This window comes from Empidonax traillii, unplaced genomic scaffold (assembly GCF_003031625.1).
Source record: "Empidonax traillii isolate 1590-97213 ecotype Southwest subspecies unplaced genomic scaffold, ASM303162v1 scaffold957:size654520, whole genome shotgun sequence".
Classification (NCBI taxonomy): domain Eukaryota; kingdom Metazoa; phylum Chordata; class Aves; order Passeriformes; family Tyrannidae; genus Empidonax; species Empidonax traillii.
The window spans coordinates 410,921-429,012 of record NW_020956150.1 but is presented as its reverse complement, the minus strand read 5'-3'; the positions used below and the strand labels follow the sequence as shown (position 1 = coordinate 429,012).

The following is an 18,092-nucleotide window of genomic DNA, read 5'->3' as shown; positions in this document are numbered from 1 at the left end:
GAAACTCTTGATTTCAGGCAACACTAATTTTTAAACATCCCTAAGTATTTACGTACAAAGACAGGACAGGGAAAAGCGCTATCACCAAACCATCTTGTAATAAAGGATCAGCACTTTACGAAAACCAGCATTTATTTTTTACATATGGCAACTTAATAAATGGAAAATTTACATGTCTCAGATTCCTTTTTCTGCTTTGATATCAGACTTTATTTTCAGTCTGTGTTCCAGTGAGGGACAGTGGGGCTTCACACGATCGCAGTGACACGAACCAAAATCCAGGGACTAGATTGAAGACGGTCTTTTTAAACCAAAACAAACCTGCCAGGACAACTCTTACTGTGTGACTGCTTTCAGGATTCCCCGGAGAACTTTGTAGCTCATTAACTGTTGGCTTTCTTTGGGAGGAAAGCAGGGTCCACGTTCTGTCACGTAAGCGTAAGGAAACCTGAGCACCCACAGTCCATCGGAGGGAAGGGTTATTTCCTGCTTCTCAGGGTAAAATATAGGGCAGGGTGGTGGCCCTGGTTGAACCTAAAATCAAAAGGAAACGTGAGTAGATAATCAAACATCATTGCTACCTTAAAAAGAAAAAAAAAAGTGTAAACGGAGCTTTTTCTCCATTTTTTTAAATGCGTATTTGAAAATGGTGATAAAATCTCCAGTTAAAAAAAAAACACTTTCTCACCTCCCAAATTCAAACTGTCACTAATAATAATTAATCTCAGCCGTGAGTCACTGCTTTTTCTCCATGACATTTAAAAGGACAGATTCATTCTTACACAGTCATTACTCACTTGTTATCTTCTTTTTTTTTAAAAAAAAGGCATTATTATAGCAGGGAATGCCAACAAATCATCCTTGATAGAATTCTTTTTAAACTTCACGTAAAATGTAAAGCTGGCAAAGCCAACCTCGAAGTTTAAAAACTTAAGTTTAAAAGAGATAATTTTGGTGGCAACTGCCTGAAAGAACTTGGCTGAAGTTGGTTTGAGTTGGGAAGAGTTTCTTCACACCGTTTCCCTGTCACCCTCACGCCTGCCAGTCCTGCATCAGCGGTGCCACAGCCACCCCTGCCTCTGCTGTTCCCACATTCCCTCTTCCATCCGTACCTGAGGCGTCAACGTGATCTGCAGCGGAGCATCGGGAACCACCACAAAGAGCCTCATGAACTGGGCGTAGTGCGGTTTGAGGCCTCGGCCCTGGGTGGAGGACAGGATGTAGAGCGGCATGTCGGAGTTGAGGGCCTTGAGGGCAGATTCCTTCGGCCCCCCTCCCATCACCTTCATGACTTTGTCGGGCCCCGAGCACATGAACCTCCTGCCACGGGCGTCTTCGTACTCGAAGCCCACGAACGCTCGGGCGATGTCGTCTCTGCGCCTCCCTCTTCCCATCACAACCGCGCTCCTTTTTCCAGGAACGGCCTTGTTGGGTGCAGGCCAGGAATTGGTATCCAAGTCTCCTTCGTCTTCGGTTCTCGTCCTGATGACGATGTCCCAAGGCATTAAGTAGTTTGTTCCTGGGATAAAGCCTTGTTGATCTAAGCCCGTGTGGAAGTTATAAGCCTTAGCAGGCCCCAGCTTAACCAGTGACCAGCTGGAGAACTTGGGCAGGAGGCCTTTGGGGCAATTGGAATGGAGCATCCCGGGGAGGTACTCGACAGTGGATGCCTGGCGATCCACCAGGCTCGGCCTCTTCTCGCTTTTGGAGTCCCCGCTCTGGCCGTGGCTCTCTGCATTGTCCCCTCCACCCTGGGCATCGGGGGGGTAGGTGCCCAGGCTGCCCGTGGACTGGCCCAGGCTGAGGGCTAAGCTCAGGCCTGTGCTCTCCCCCTGGGTCTGAGGTTCTTTCTCTTTAAGTTTCTCCATCTCGCCCTCTGGAGGGGCAGGCGAGGATTCATCCCGAGCAGGTGCCGGATCAGGCGTGCTCGGCTGGAAGATGGGAAAGTTGATGTGCTCCAGTTTCCCACAGCACTTTTCTTCCAGTAGCTACGAGAAAGAAAATGTGGTTAAACCATACCCCTTCTACCCTTGAGATCAAAGCCACAACATTCAGCAGCTACAAATAAGATTCAAGAGGACTGAGCTATGTGAGAACCAAAACAGTGATGGGAACGTGGCCCACTTATTATTCAAAATTCACATGAACCAACACACTCAAGGTGTAAACAGGTGTGTTTACAGGTGCTCCTGTGTGTGTTCACTGGTGAGGATTGGAACTGCCCGCTCTGCTCAGACAACTTCTGCTCCCAGAAACATCTTCCCCAAGCAACAAGGTGATAAGGTTAAGAGGAAATTTGTGGTCTCTTCAGAACACAGGCTCTGCTGATGAAACAAAAAGCAACGACAGACCTAACAGTTACCTGGTAAAAGTCATAATTAGCTGCTTTGATATCAAAGGGGTCCTCCCGAGGCGCTTGTTTCCTTCCACAGTTACAGGCCCCAGTGGAACGAGCCCGGCTGTTGTGGTACAGGATGGGAGGATTTCTGTCTGCTTCTGGCTTTTCCCCTAAAGGCAAAAATCAATCAAACCCTGGGGAAACTGCTCACCATTTCTGGAGATTAATTCCCTTCACCCTCTGCCTCCTCCTTGCTAATACACACACACACAAAATGATTTGCCAGCAGTTTGCCAAGCATTTCCTCCCTTTCCCACTTTTAACACAAAGTTCCAGAGGACGTTATACCAATAAACTGAATCTTGTTTTTACAACCTCTTCCTAAAAGGCTCAAAGTTCCTTTGCCTGCAGTAAACATGCATCAGACAGTTTTGACTCCTTGATTGTCATCAACCAAGTTATTTAAAACAAAGGGGGGCACCTACTGCTTCCTAGAAGGACTTCAGTGTGATGCTTCTCATTAGCAAGATAGAATCAGAGCGGCCACTAAAATTAGAGTTACTAACATCAGCGACCACCAAATTAGAGCTGCTAAAATTAGACTTACTACTAAAACCAAAGTTACCGCTGACAGTGGACTGTATGGCTCCCTAACATCATTAAATGCCTAATGTTTGGCTCCCAAGCATTATTTAACATAAGGGAAACCTGCACGACAGCTCTGCCAAAATCCCACTGTACAAAGACGATCACGGAATCATTTAGGTTGGAAAGGACCTCTGAGATCGCTGAGTCCAACCTTTGTCCGATCACCTCCTCGCACCTCGCACTTTCAATCTTCCTTAATATTGCCAGAGTCGGCGTTTCAGCCTTTTTGAGGGCAGATGCAAAACTACACCACGAAACCCAACCACCAGTGAGCATCTCTACCTGCTTTTGGGAGCAGGTGGAACTTGTGCACGCAATGCTGGTCAGTCAGGCTCCGCTCCTCGCAGAGCTGGTGCCCGTTGCTCCAGAACTTGTAGCAGTCCTCGTTGAGCTGCATGGCGTACTTGTGGAAGGCCGGGCCCCGGGCGTGCTGGCTGTACACCCGCAGGGCCTGGGCCAGCTGGTTCTTGTGCACCGTCATGGTGTAATTGTGGGGCAGGTTGGACTGGTAGGCGCTGTGGGCCATGGGCAGAGCCTTCTGGCAACGGTTTTCGGAGAACTTGGTGTCTATGTCTAGGTAGCCTTCCAAGACTTTGATGCTGCTCATGATCTTGGAGCTCAGCTCCCCGGAGGTCGGGTCGTCGTCCTTGCCTTCGATGGTCACCTCGTACAGTCTCAGAGCTGCAGCCACCCACTTCTGGTAGGTTGGGAGCTCGAAGTGGGAGGGCTGCGGGTTCCTCCCCACGCTGTCATCGAAGCCCTTCTTGCTGAGCACCAGCTCCACGTGTTGCCACAAGAACTCCTTGAGGGTGCAGTCCACGAGCTGCCCTGAGGAGCTGGAGCTGGAGCTGCTGCTCTCCGCGTGGAAGGAGAGCTGTTGCCGCCCGTGCCGCATCATCTGGTACCTCCTGGGTCCCGACAGCGTGGGAGCCAGCAGCGAGTCGGGCTCCCTCATGGTGCAGTTGCTCCTGAGCTGGTCGAGAAGCATGGCCACCGGGTCATCTCCGTCCTGGGGCCCCCCAGCCACGATGTACACGAAAGCCTGGTTGGCGGGCACAGTGAACAGGCAGTTGATGCTCTGGTTGGTGAGCACCCTGCTCTTGCGGAAGATGCGGTAGATCTGATCCTCCAGAGCGTGCTGCAGCCTCCTCTTGGGGGAGTGCTTCTTGGGGGGTGGCTTTTCCAGGTGACCACAAGGGTCCTGGCCCCTGCTGGGGAGGGGATCCACCTTCAGAGCCCCGTTGAGCTGGAAGAGGAAGAGGAGGCGCGGAGGGCACGGCCTGCAGTTGAGCTTCCACTCCTTGCCCACCGGGCAGTCCTTGATGGCAGCCTTGAGGGAGGGCAGCACCTTCTGCCGCAGCCCGTCCAGCGCTCGGAACACGCGGTCGTAGGTGATATCGAAGGAGCACGTGGGATGCACCAGCAGCAGGATGTGGCACACGGAGAACAGGTAGAGGAGGCTCAGGCAGTGCAGCTTCTCCTGGTGCTTCCAGAACTCGTGGGCCTCGGCGTGGGGCAGCGGGGCCGGGCCTCCCGAGGGGTGTCCGGGCCCGGGCTCCCTGTTCTCGGCCGCGGTGAGGTCCCCGCAGGCGCGGAGCAGCTGCGGGGTGTCGCAGATGGAGGTGAGCACCAGGTACAGCACGCGGCTCTCCTGGCTGTAGTACGCCTGCAGCTGGTTGTAGTCCTTGCTCGCCGGGTCACTCTCGGACCCCGCCGCGCCGTCCGCCGGCTCGGGATCCTCCTCGGGGAACAGCGGGAAGACCTGCCGGTCGCACACGGTGCTCACCAGGGCCTCCTTCTCGGAGCAGAGCTGCAGCGCCGTCTTGCCGAAGATGCCCACCACGCACACCTCCTCCTCGCCGCCCCCCGCGCCGCCCGCCTCGGCCGCCAGCAGCAGGTCCCGCAGGCTCATGGGCCCCACGGCCGAGCCCATGGCCCCGGGGGCACCGGCCGGCAGCGGCATCCCCGGGATCCAGCCCCGATCCCGATCCCGATCCCGATCCCGCCCGGAAGCGGCGGAGCCCCCGCCCCGCTCCCAGCCCCGCGCATGGGCGGCCCCGCCCCGGGGAGGGAAGGGCCGGGAACGGGGAGGAGACACCGGGCAGAGGGTGACACGGGGGGTGTGACAGCGCGCCGGGCACCCGGGACAGCTCTGGGCCCCGGCGAGCGCTGCCCCGCACCGGGATACCGCGTCAGTGCTGCGCCCCCGGGACTCGCCTTCCATCGTCATCCCACGTCCTGAGTGGGTCACAGCACAGGCACATCTCCCACCCCTGTAGCCCTTAAACTTGACTTTGAAGGAGCCTTTGAGTTACTTTGCCTTTAATCAGTTCAGCCTTTACCAGTGACCTGACCCCAGCCAGAATCAATACACAGTGCAATTGCCTCGTATATTTGTGGCCACAGAACCAAGCTGGTTGTTGAGTCCTGCAGCTTTTCCATTTAATAATATTAGTGCATTAAACTGTTGTTTTTCTTTGAAACTGTCCAGTTACTGTGAAGTTAGTTTTTTGTTAAATATATATATGTATATGTATATAAAAGGTGTATAAACAATACTGAATTTCAGCAAACATATATGTATTTATATGACAAGCAGCACCAGTGTTGAGAGCATAATAGTCCAGTGGTCAAAGGACTTGGGAAATGTCATGCTTTTTTTCCATTAAGAATGAAGATGCAACCTGATTGAGACATTATAGAAATATAAAAAGTAAAATCTTCTTAACACGCTTTCATAATATCCTGTTCCCTTGTGCATTTATAAATACGTGTGCCTGAGTGTGATAAAAATGGGATTTCCCAACAACAGATGAAAAATACATTGTTCCATAAACATACTTTCCTTTTTACTTCTCATCAAAGCTGTTTGCAGCACTTAACCGGGCAGGGGAGGGACTCTTCGGATGAGCCATCTGTCAAAACAAGGGAAGGGGCAGAACGTGGAGATCTGAACTGATTGTGACTGAGATAAAACAGTGCAATTCTTAAGAACTGTCATAAGACAGCCACAGCAAGTCATGAAAATAAAAGACATTATTAACCCTCAGATTTTGTTCCTCTGCAAAGCAGGGAAAAATCAGTAGGAAATTCGATGGTTTTTAGAGCCAATTTATTGTTCCAAAAGAGAGAGGGTGACTTGCCTGGAATTTGCGTCGCAGGGCCTGTGTCATTATTGGTGTCAACCCAGAGCCACATTCAATGTTTTCTTTGTTATTTAGAGGAGTGCCACCAGGGCTTCTGAAAAGATTGGACACAAGGGGAATTATTAGTAGTTCTCTGTTTTTTCCCTAGATTAAAAAAAAAAAAAAAAGAATTCAGAGAATAGGAAGGAACTTACCTTTGGATATTGACTTTCTTCAGGTGTTTCCGAAGGTCAATCTGATTTTTAGGGGGAGTACTGATAGAACGAAACAAAGAAAATATTTTCCACTCTGTAAACCATGATAATCACTGACTGAAATAGAATAATATCCAAGAAGGGAAGAAAGGATCTTACATTAAGGAATTTGTGACGTGAGCTGATGGCTTGGATTTAGGTCTCAAACTAATACTCTGTAGATCTGAGACTGTAATTAATGCCCTGCGTGGCTTCCCTGGTGATTCTGCCTAAAGCAAGGAAAGAAATGTTACCACAAATAAAACTTTAGAACGTTTCACTAACTTCAAACCTATTTAATATTTAAACTCTGAAAGATTTTTGTGGTTTATGGCTTTCATGCTTTTTTTTAACTATTAAGATTTATTATATAATATTATATATTATAATTTAAATGTTATTATTATATAATATTATATAATATTATATAATAATATTATTATTTAAAAGTGCCTTGGATAAAAATAGATTTATTAAAACACAGATACAAATCTACAGGAAAGCTCCATGGCCTTAATGTGAAATCAGAACTGAGTGCCAGAGGTTGGTCTCTTCATTTCTTCCCTTTAAATGCCCAAGTGCAGAATTAGGATGGTTACTTGGAACTTTGGGAGAGAAGAACTAATCTACTGAAAAAATTCTATGAAGGGCTAAGACAAGCACTGCAGGAAAGGCACCATTTCCAGGGTGGGATTTGCCCCTGTGCACTGTCAGCTGTTTATCCCTGTCCCCTCCAGTCTACCTTGTCCATTCTCAGGTTGTTTGTCTTCTTCAGCTTGACATTCAGGAGGTCTTTGAGCGTGATCTGCATCGGCCCGTCCTTCTTCACTGGCGGGGCCTGAAAACAAAGGGGTTTGGGAGGGGAATCAGGACTGCCAGGTGAGTGTTTGTTCACAAACGTGTTCCTGATGGATCCAGGTTAAAAACAGAGGAGCCTTCTGAGTCCTTACCAGAGGTGCTTTGGAGCCAGAGCCCCGTTTGAGGAGGAGAGGTGCTGGAGGCAGGTTTGTTGGGGGCAGTGGTGGTGGTGGTGGAGGAGGAGGAGGGGGAGGAGGAGGAGGCGGAGGAGGAGGTGGTGGAGGTGGAGGAGCAGGCACTGATGACAGCAGGTTCATCTGTGTCTGTACAGGAGCACCCAGGACTGGTCTGTGACACCTTTGGCAAAGAGAATTTTCTGGAGATAAAGCTGCAGGTCCGTTCATCTGAAAACGACATAAACAAACAGGAGGACATAAAATTCACTGGCAAAAGGAGATGGAATTTTAGAGGACAAAAATTCTGGCTAAAGTTGATCTGCACAGGCACAAAAGCCTTTTAGGAGGCTCATCAGCAAAGCAGTTCCCTCTGGCTGTGAGGAAACTGCAGATCAGCAACGGAGTGCAGGAATGCCCTGAGAACCCTTCAGATTGCTGAGTTCCTGCACTGACCACAGTTCCTCACATACCCACACAAACATTACCCTGTCCCAGCAGGACTGGCACTGACCTGGAGTGTTTCTTGGAGCTTGGAAAATTCGCTTTCCAGCTTTTCCAGCTGCTCTCTCAACGCATTTAGTTCCCTTAAGTAGATTTGTGACGGAAAGACGGTGTCTTTAACCACCTTAAAACTCTGAGCATAAAAAGAAAGCACATTTAGTGTTTTCACCGCCAGGTTCTGTTTCCAGAGACAAGTGCAAAGTTCCATGTCAAAGTCTTACTGCAGTTCATGGAAAAGCACAACAGGAAGATACAAAATTTCATCAAATAATTCCCTGACAGGAACCCAAGGAGTGACTTTCTAAAAGAACTTTCACTTCATCTAGGAATTCTAAAGTAAAATTCACATTTGACCTGAAAAGCTCAAATTGGACATATGTAACCAGCACATGCTGGGACTCTTGGGATTGTCCTGTGCAGGGCCAGGAGTTCGACTTGGATGATCCTTGTGGGTCCCTTCCAACACAGGATATTCTAAGATTCTATGACTGAATGTCTTGACACATCTCCTATTTACTCCTTCAACAGTAAGCACTAAATATACCTTATATGTCTCAATAAACTGTTTCAATGTTTCAATAAATACACTTTAGATAACTAAATGTACAGCTCAGCTCTCCAATCTCCCCATGCAGTCTGTGTCTGAGCCCAGAGAACCATCTCCCACGTGGCTAAAAATGGAGAAACACAAACTGTACCTGTGCAACCGTGTTCTGGCCCCACCAGCACAGAAGCCATGCTGCTGATTCCAAGGGTTTTATCACAGTTTTTGCTGCTGATTCCAAGGGTTTTACCACATCTTTTATGCTGGGCAAGGCTGGTGGCCAGAGGGAGCACCTTGGGAAGGGTGTTATGTTCAGAGGGAGGTCAGCTGGTGATCTGCAACAGAACTCAGGGTGAGGCCAGAATGGTATTTATCATTTCAGCCTTTAATAAAGTTAACTGTGACCAATCATCTGGAAATTACAAGTAGGAACAGCAGATAACAAGAGAGTAAATGTGACCAGAGGAACCAGGGGAGGGCAAGATACATTTCAATAAAGGAAGAAGGGGGATAATATTTGAAGTCAGTTTTTATTCTAATTGCTTTTCCTGGTTATTAAAGTTAGTCATGGAGTCACTAAGGTTGGAAAAGACCTCCAAGATCACCATGTCTTTTTTTAGCTTTTCCTAATATCCAACCTGAACCTGCCCTGGCACAACCTGAGGCTGTTTCCTCTCGGAAAGATGAAGCTATTCCACAGCACCCCTGCCAGGATGGAGACAGGCTCCAAACACAATTCTACTCCCTCAGTTCCAGGAGGAACTGGGAGCAAACAGCAAAACCCAGGAATTGGGTGAAAAGGCAAAGCTCAGGGTGAGCCTCTTACCGTGGGGAAGGACAAACGGAGCCCTGGGGCTTTGCAGCGTCTCTCTTTTGTTCCAGTCGAAATCTTCCCCGGGCTCTCCTTTTCCGTCTGCATCTCTTATGCTTTGCCATCGCTGTTCAAAAAGACACATTTCAAACGAATGTCCCTGGAATCGGGGGGTGTCCCGGGGCCTGCCCGTCCCCCCCGGCCGCGCCCGCCGCCGATTCAAACGGCTGCCGGCGGCGCGCTCAGCCAATGGCAGCGCCGCTCTCAGCCGCGGCCCCCACGCGGAGTGTGTAAGCCGCGCGCTGATTGGCTGCCGCGCCGAGGCGCACCCCCCCCCCTTTCCCCCTCCCATCCCGCGCGCTCCACCGGAGCGGGGCCGGTGCTGGCTCCGCCCCGTCCCGGGGGCCGCCATTGGGAAAGCGAGTCCTGGGCCAACAATCAGCTGCGGGCAGCGCTCGGCCGGAGGGAGGCCGGTGGAGCGGAGCAACAGCCCCACCGGGGGCACCGGAGGGACCGGGGGTGAACCGGAGGCGGGGGGAAAGGGGTGACCAATGCCCGCCCCGCCAGCGGCGCGCGCCCCGCCCCGGCCAATCACCGCGCGGAGCTCACTCCGGGCCAATCAGCGCCGCCGTCCCTCGGAGCGGGTTTACATTCCCGCCGGGCCAATGGCGAGCGCGCTCGGTGCGCCGGGGGCCAATCGGAGGCGAGCGGCGAGTGACAGCTGGCCAATGGGCGGCCGCGGCTCTCCCGTGCGCCGCGCGGGGGGTGGGGATCGCCCCGCCGCCGCCTGAGGAATGTCAACTATTCAACATGGAGACGGCGCTCGCCAAGCTCGAGGCCATGGTGAGGGCGGGCGGCGGCCGCGCTCGGGGCCGCCCGCGCCGCGGGGCCGCCCGCCGGCGGCGCCTGGCGGGGCGCGGGGCCTCCGCGGATAGGAGGGAGGGAAGGGAAGGAAGGGTAGAGCGCGGGCGCGGCGCGACGAGGGAGAGCGGCCGCTCAGCCGCGCCCGCCGCTTCGCATCCGGGCCCTGAGCGCGGCCCGCGCCGCCCTCGGCGGGGCTCCCGACGGGCGCGTCCGGGTCAGGCGGGTTCGGCCGGGCCGGTCCATTGCGCGGCCCCCCCCGCGGGGCGGGGCCTGCGCGGCGCTCGGCGCGGGGCAGGGCGCGGCCATTCCCGCGCACCTGGGGGGGGGGGGCGGGCGCGCCCACTGCGCGGGGGACGCGGCCGGGCCGCACCATGTGCGGGGAAGGGGGGTGGGAGGAACGCGGGGCACAGCGGGGCGCGGGGGGGAGAGTCCATTCCGTCCCAACGGGGGGAGAGGGAGGAGCGCTCACCTGGGCTGGACCATTTTGAGTGCGGGGGGGAGGGGGGGGCCCTTCTTTCCCAGCTCCAGTTCCAGGAGTTTTCCCAGCCTTGGACTCCGGGTTCTCCTTTATGGAATGGTCGCCTCCCTGTCTGCCCCGCTCTTGGAAAAGTGGGAAAAAAGCGAAAAAATAACCTCCCAGAAAAGAGCTGTGCTGTGCTTCCCTGATGGAGGGGCGCTGGAAAGCTGTCCCCCACCGGCCGAGTTCCTCCTGGCATCCCTAAAACCTCCATCTCCCTTCTCTCTAATCTATTTTTGCATTAAAGATTCTCCCTCGGTCTCCCCATATCTTTTCTCTTAGTATTCTTTTTTTTTTTTTTAAGCCTAGTCTAGAAATAATAATTTAGAAATATGTTTAGAGGCACTTGGATCACAGTATTTTTTGATTGATTGATGGATTGATTATTTAGTTAATATGGTTTGAATACGTGTTTTATTGAAAGTCTTACTTTCAAGTGACTCTGACATGTAAATAGTCACAGAGGTGTTTTTTGGCCCCCTTAAAGTTAACAGGGTATTTTACACCTGGTGGTGAAATTCGGAACAGTTTCCCAAATCCCAGCTTTGTGTCTCTTTTGCTTTTCCTTCTGCTTCTTGTTTCTTCTTCCTGGATTTCCCCTGAGCTCAGCTCTCCCCACAGAGCTGTGATAAAACACTTCTTTCCCCCGAGGTTTTGACACAAATTTCATGGGAAGCTTCATTTTAAGGAACCAGGGATAAACTAATTAGCGGGAGTTTAAACAGAACGATGGGCAGGAAAATACCAGGTAATCAATTGTTCAGGAACACCATCACATCTACAGCATGAGATTAATGACAGGAAAATCATAAAGCTCTCAATTTAAATTGAGATAAATTTAAGGGCCGTTCCAGCCCCAACATTCCATGAACAGCCAGTGCTGGTATTCCAGGACTCACCAGAGACTGGGCTGCACAAGTTCCTTGGAGTCAGCTGGGAATGGAGGCCTTTCCAAGAGCTCCAGCAGGCACAGTCAGGGCTGCAGGGAGAACTCAGCGTGGTGACAACTCACTCCTTCAGCACTGAGGGAAACTTTGTGGGCATCCACTGAAAAAACTGGATAATAAATGGATAAACTGCCAGATGAGCTTCATTCAGAGCTATTCAATTCTGTCACTGGATTTTTGGTATTGTGGACCTGCCTTTTTTTTTTTTTTTTGCCTGGAATGGTGTCTGTCCAGTGCCCTTTTTATGTTGTACTACTAGTGATGATGCACAAAAAGCAGTGCAATGTTAAAAGGGCATTGGCCAGCAATGCTGTCTGCGTTATATTCTTATTTTTGCTACAGTCCCACACCCAAAGTCACTGCCTGAGACCAGCAGGTGATCTGCAAAACAGCTGGGAAATGGTTTTGCCACTGATTTTTTTGCTAGGAGACTCCATGTCTTCTACTTTCTCGCCAAGGAGAATTATTAAATGTTTTTTTTTTGGTGACAAATATCATCATCTCAATGTCTTTCCTGATAAATGAGTGCCCTGCAAGGAGCAAAGAACACTGTCCAGCATTCCTAGTTCCTCTCCTCTCCACTCCCAGGTTTCTTTGCATTGTGTTGTTAAGGATCTCAGCACCTTCAAACCCTGAGAGTTCTCAAACTTTCAATATGAAGTTAATTTAAAAAACCACCTTCATTTAGATTTATGAAATACACTCCCACAGTGATGGTTCTCTCACACCCAGGTGGCAACCCCAGGGATAAGGTTGGGATAAGAGCTGGAAAATGAGCGTTCCATTACATTCTAAAGTGATTCAGCACCTGCAGATTACAAAGAACAAACTCTGATGTCTAGAAAATATTGCCTGTGATGCAGTTTAGGAACATCTGTCTGACAGCAGTTCAGAACCTTCTCTCGCTACGAGGCAAACCTAAGGGATAAATACATTTTGGAATTGTAGTTTCCAATTAAAAAAGCACCAAAATTGTTTGAAACCGAATTTCTGCTGATTGTTTTGTTGGGTGGTTTGGTGGGTTTTTTTCCCCCCTTTTGGTCAGTGGAACGACGGGGATTATAAATAACAATAATAACAACAATGTCTTTGAATATGTGAATATTTTATATACTTGAATATTAGCCAGTTCTTCGTGATCTACAGCAACTGATGTGGTTTTTTTGCCTTTTTTTGAGCGTGTTTTGAGCTGTTGCTGCTCTCGGGTGCTCTGACTTTATTGCACTACTGTCCTGTCCAGCGAGCAGTGCAATAGTATTGTCAAAGCATCTGAGAGCAGAGCACCTTCAGCCTCCCTCCCAAGCCCGTGAGTAAATTACACATCAAATGGAGGAGTTGGAGAAAAGCAAAAAAAAAAAAAACAAGAATCATCTTTTTGGGGTGCCTGCCTGTGGAAATGAAAACCTAAAAATGTTTGCTTAGCAGAGAGGAAGAGAAACGATCGGGCAGTTAAGGAGAAAATCCCTCAAGAGCTCTTTAAAAATCTGTAGTGTAATGAAAAATATTTTAACCAAATTAAGGAACTTCCAACCGTTTTTAACTTGCTTTCATCCCTGCCTCTTCTGCGACTGTAAACCCCACCAAATTATGGTGTAAAAAAATGGAGTGAGTGGCCTGTGAGCTGGGAAAAGTGCCTGCCTTTAAAGTGGAAGTCTTTAACAGTTATATTCAAATCGCAGGCTGAAATTAATTAAGTGGCAATGCTATCAGCAGGCTGCTTTACCAAGGCAAGTAGATAATTCTCTGGCGGCTTTTTTATCCCAAGGAGAGAGAAGTGATGTCATCAGTTTTACTGGCTGTTAGTCAGCCTGGTTTATTGGGGAATAATGGAATGTGTTGTGGGCATTAAAAGCAGCTGAGGGAACACATCCCTGATATAAAGGACAGCAGAACCTCTGGTGATGCTCTTGGATCCTGAACCCTTGCTCATGATCTCTGCTGGGTGGGAGTTCTGCTGACAGAACTTGGAGAATACTAGGTTTGAAAACTGGTTTCTGCTCTCCTGAAACACAGGAAGGGCAAATGGTTGGGGCTCCTCTGCAGTTTTTGGTTTCTAAGACACTGTGCCTGACCTTCTGTTTTAGTTCCAGAAGGCAGAGGCTGATCTGGATTGGATTCAACACAGGCTGGAGTATGAAATTAGGAGAAATCTTCCTGATGATGCACTACCAGAGGTAGGGTTAATAATTAACATTTTTTGGGGGATTAAATTTATAGATTTTACTGCATTTTCTATGAAGTTGGTAACAAATGGGACCGTTCTTTTATCTGCTTGTTAGGGTTTTATTACTGTTATTATTAGAAAGTATTCCCTGTTTCATTTATCAAGGTAACTGGCCTAGAATGAATTCAGACAAAACCCCCTTGGTCTCTTGGTACAGGGGAGTTCTCCCATGAGAGAAATTAGTAGTGGTGACCCCTAAATTCAAGAGACAGAGCAAAGATGTGTCTGAGCTCTGAGATCCAACTTCAACTTGCTCATAAGCACATTGATATTTGGGGGAGAGATGAAAGGAAGAACAATAAATGACATCATTGTAACATAACAGCAGTAAATCATCTCTTTTGGTAGAATTCTATCTCAGAAAAGCTATTAAAGGTCTCCAACACAATAAATTCTTCCTCCTGCGCTTGTTGTGGGACCACAGAGTTATGCAGGTGTATGAACACCATCCGTGGAAAAGGAAATGTAGAGCTGGAACACTCTTCCAGCCACACTTTTCACTGGACAGGCTCATTCCATGTCCAGTTCTGGTGCCTCCAACGCCTGCACTTTTAACTGGTGCTCAGCCAGATTAATTTTCTTTGCTGGCCTGGTGTAAATGTGCTCTTCCTTTCTCCTCAGGAGGACCCACTTGCCGTCCTGGAGGGGCTCTCAGCGGCAAAAGCTCGTTACAAAGCGCTGTGTGCACGGATGAACAGAATATCCAGGGAGCAGAAAGAAGCCACGGAGGGCCTCCAAGCTTCTGTGGAGAACACACTGAGGATAGTTCTGGATTTACAGCAAAAAGCTTGTCTTGAGGTAGTGGTTTCCTTTCAATCACTTTGTTTCCACTCCTATAAATGAGCAGGTACTTTGTAGCCTTTACTTACTGTGATGGAAACTGTACACAGTGCAGGCTCTTGGAAGAAGATGAGAACATGGTTTCCCAGAAGAAATTCCTGCAGGATTGGAGCTCTTTTTGTAAATCCCAGTTCCCCAGCAGTTAAGATAGCTGTGTTCAGACTGGGAGCTGAAGTAATGCCTGAGTGGTGTCAATAATTCAGTAGGAATTTCAGGGAAATCAGTGCCTTTGTGCACAGCTGTGTCCCGGGGCCACGCTGACACATCTTCTAGGAATGGAAAATGGACAGTGAAAGCAATTTTAAGAGGCAAAAAAGCTTTTACATGGAAAATGTTCTTTTCACTGTCTGAAGTGAGTCAGTTGAAACCAGCACATTGTAACAAACTGTGATTTAAACAAACACCCTGGGATTATAAATTTTTCCTGGGTGGGATGACGCCTCTCTAGCTATTGAAGAAACCGAGAACACATTTCCCTAAGTGATCTGCAGACACTGCTTTGTTTCAGCTATGAGGAGATTGTGAAGGCATTAATTTTGTCCCTTTACTAATAAGGTGATTTAGATCAATGCTCTAATGACTCTGCCCTGAGATTGTGTTTTATCTCAGGGAGAGTCTGCTCTGAGTGTCCATGAGAAAAGGGCTCTATAAACACTGAGTTCCTTCTGTAAATGTCATCACTCAGGAACTGAAGGATCAGAGTTCTCTGTGTTTGCTTTTTATTTTTTTTTCCTAGAGTTCCCCCCTGTCAGCAGCAGAAGAGGCTGCAGCAGAGCAGCTGGGCATCGAAATTGGGGAAAATCCGGAATCGCCAGTGGAAAAGGTAATTATGGCATAATTTAGGCATGCAGTTGGTTGCTCTTGCTGATCCTCTTGTTCTGTTAATGCACGAGATAAAAAAACCTTTGGGTGGGAGTGAGGGATGTAAATGATCCAAACCAACGTATCTCAACGTGGAGAGAGATTTAATTTCCTGTAAAATATTAAATGAATTCTGGGTATGAGTAACCAAGTATTCTTGCAGCAGAACACAGATATAAACTAAGATTTGCTGAAAAGTCGGATGTTCTCCCACAGCTCAAAGCAGAAAATTCCAATGTAATTATCTGCAAATAGTTGGTTTGGGTGTCATGTTAAAAACACAATATTAAAGAGGGTCAATAGAGTGTATTTATCTGATTGATCTTGTCTTTTTGGATATGCCTTCTCGCTGCCCACTGTCACAGGGACACCCCACTTTCTGTCCCTTTATTGCCATTTTATATCCATTTGAAACTCAGTTTTGTTTGAAGCTGTGTTTGATCCCTTGTGCTGGTGACAGCTGCAAGATCCTTGGTTATCCAGTGGTAAAATGTAACCACTTGTGCAGGAATGAAAGCAAAATAGAATTTCTAAGCAATCCTGACAACAAATCCTGACACTTTTGCCGTGTTTATTTGTAGTCACGTTGTGCAGGACCTACAGACTCTGACTCAGATAAAGGTAAGTGCTGAAAAAATAAACTTCCCACAGTTTTCTTCTTGTAAAACCTGTAAATAAAGACAGTAAATTCACTGTTTTCACTCTCAAGCACAAGTAATTCCTGCTTTCCTGTGAAGAATTCAGATTTTAGTATAAGAACCTGAGCTCCTACTTACATTCTGTGGATAGTTCTGGGATTTTTTCTTGCTGTTGAGGGGATTGAAGTGCATTCTGCTTTGCTTATGCTATGGAAGAAATGGTCTTGCCATAAAACAGCTCTTTTAAATCCATTTATCTCTTCTTATGGAAAGGAATTCTCCTGTTTTGCTTTGGTTTGGTTTTTGAAACACAGCTAAATAGTCACTGACAGACCAGCTTTGTCAATCCCCATCAGAGCTCAAATTAAGTGATTTTTCACTGGGTCTGCAGATACAGTGATAGTTTGGAGGGAGTATCTTCCTTCCCTCCTTCTTCTTGCTGGAAAGTCTTCCTTTAGAGCCATTTAGAGGGATTATTAAACAGTAATGGAAGTACTTTCTCTCTTTGCCCTAGCTTTTGGAGAAACAAAAATTTTCTATTTCCAGTTTTTTTCACCAAATATCTTCCATTTCCAATTTTTTGGCATCCCAGTTCAAACTATTGACTGAGGAAATGCTTCTGACTGTACCCAGGCCCAGCAGATGATCTGTCCCATCAGCAGACTTGAACTTTTTGTACAGGGAGTTATTTAACCACTTTGTAGTGACTAAGAACAAGATTTAAAGCCGTTCAATAGCAAGAATTTCATAAGCTCTAAAGAAACTCAGCCCTTTTTAAATTAAACAAACTCAAAGAGTTAACCATTCAGTGCCATATTATAACTTCATAATGTGGTTTTACTCCCCTACACCCTTCCTGATTGGGTACACGCCCCAAAGTGTTAGACCATTATACAAAACCCTCCTGAATTAATGTGTGTAAAAATGCTTTGATCACTGTCAAAGCTGCACTTGAGGTTCTTCAGACCTTTTCACTTTGTTTTCACTGTACAGATGTCCAGGTCTGGGGCTGTTCAGGGAAGTTTTGCTGACACAGTCGTACTGCCAGGCCCTTTTAGTGTCCACAGTCTGCAGCCAGACTGGAAAAGCAAAGCCCTGACACTAAACCGTTGACCCCCCAAGCCCTGCCCTCCCCTCCCCATCCCCTCTTGCCTTTCCAAGCCCTGATCCCTCCCTGGAATGTGCTGTGGATTTCTGGCACGCTGAGGTTACAAACAAACAAGTTTTTAGCTCGGGAATTCTGTCTCTTTAACCCCAAGGCTGGATTAGCAAATGACTTCTGTGATTTGAAGTAGCACAGAAAAGCTGATGGTGTAATAAGGGTGAATTTACAGAGCGCTCACAGAAATCATCCATTATGGGCTTTTTAGCCTTTTTCTGCCTGTGATGCATGTTTCGGTAAATCGTTTGTTTTTGTCTTACAGAGTAGTACTGAGTATTTCACAGGTGGATGAGATGAGCACGAAACCCACTCACTCAAGAATACAAGTCCTGGAAGAACTTGGTGCTGTGAAAAGCGACGAAAAAGGGACTATTAAATTAGCTGTGTAAGCGAAAGCTCGGCCCGTTCTCCTCTGAGACACAAAGCACCTTGGTCACAGCTCCTGGATTGTGAAGGAACAAGTATTTCCCTGGGATCTAAGAGCTGCTAAAAGCCCACTGTTGGAAAGTTTTCATGTTTCTGTGCACAAGTTCTGTCTCTAGTACTTAAAACTGGAGAGTTGAAAACCCCCGAGGTTGGCATTTTGCCTTAGATATTTCTAGGCCTATGGTCGATGCATTTTTTAAGAGGGTTAATGAGCCACGTGACGTTTTCTTGCTCTCGTTCTTCGGTGGGGTTTTTAACAAGCCAAGCCTCTTAAGTGTACTTACATTCCTGAATAAACGAGGAAAGCTAAGGAGGTGCCATAGATTTATTACACTTTTGTGTACGTGACTCCAGACCCTGTGCCTTGCCCTGACCCCTGAACTGGGTCCTGACCCGCTCCATTCTCCTTTGCTGGGAA

At 48.1% G+C, this 18,092-nt stretch overlaps 3 protein-coding genes across 4 annotated transcripts; 1 reads left to right on the top strand and 2 right to left on the bottom strand.

The window, feature by feature from the left end:
* Nucleotides 1-182: 182 nt before the first annotated feature.
* Nucleotides 183-5,216, bottom strand: SMG8 (SMG8, nonsense mediated mRNA decay factor). The gene is made up of 4 exons (XM_027903345.1): nucleotides 3,269-5,216; nucleotides 2,363-2,508; nucleotides 1,113-1,988; nucleotides 183-534 (listed from the first exon to the last, which is right to left on the bottom strand). The coding sequence occupies exons 1-4, from the start codon at nucleotides 5,214-5,216 to the stop codon at nucleotides 337-339; spliced, it is 3,168 nt and encodes a 1,055-aa protein (XP_027759146.1). The 3' UTR covers nucleotides 183-336.
* A 597-nt stretch (nucleotides 5,217-5,813) lies between these two features.
* Nucleotides 5,814-9,322, bottom strand: PRR11 (proline rich 11). Its single transcript, XM_027903335.1, has 9 exons — nucleotides 9,211-9,322; nucleotides 8,539-8,719; nucleotides 7,851-7,973; nucleotides 7,316-7,567; nucleotides 7,108-7,203; nucleotides 6,486-6,595; nucleotides 6,327-6,386; nucleotides 6,130-6,226; nucleotides 5,814-5,901 (listed from the first exon to the last, which is right to left on the bottom strand). Exons 1-9 carry the CDS (start codon nucleotides 9,318-9,320, stop codon nucleotides 5,836-5,838), a joined length of 1,095 nt encoding a protein of 364 aa, XP_027759136.1. The 5' UTR covers nucleotides 9,321-9,322; the 3' UTR covers nucleotides 5,814-5,835.
* Nucleotides 9,323-9,906: 584 nt separating this feature from the next.
* SKA2 (spindle and kinetochore associated complex subunit 2) lies at nucleotides 9,907-17,984 on the top strand. 2 transcript variants are annotated; one of them, XM_027903336.1, is made up of 5 exons: nucleotides 9,907-10,038; nucleotides 13,608-13,697; nucleotides 14,369-14,545; nucleotides 16,034-16,069; nucleotides 17,511-17,984. In XM_027903336.1, exons 1-5 carry the CDS (start codon nucleotides 10,006-10,008, stop codon nucleotides 17,538-17,540), a joined length of 366 nt encoding a protein of 121 aa, XP_027759137.1. In that variant the 5' UTR covers nucleotides 9,907-10,005; the 3' UTR covers nucleotides 17,541-17,984. The 2 variants fall into 2 exon arrangements, with proteins under 2 accessions (XP_027759137.1, XP_027759138.1); XM_027903337.1 differs by having other exon boundaries at nucleotides 16,030-16,069.
* The last annotated feature ends 108 nt before the right edge of the window (nucleotides 17,985-18,092 follow it).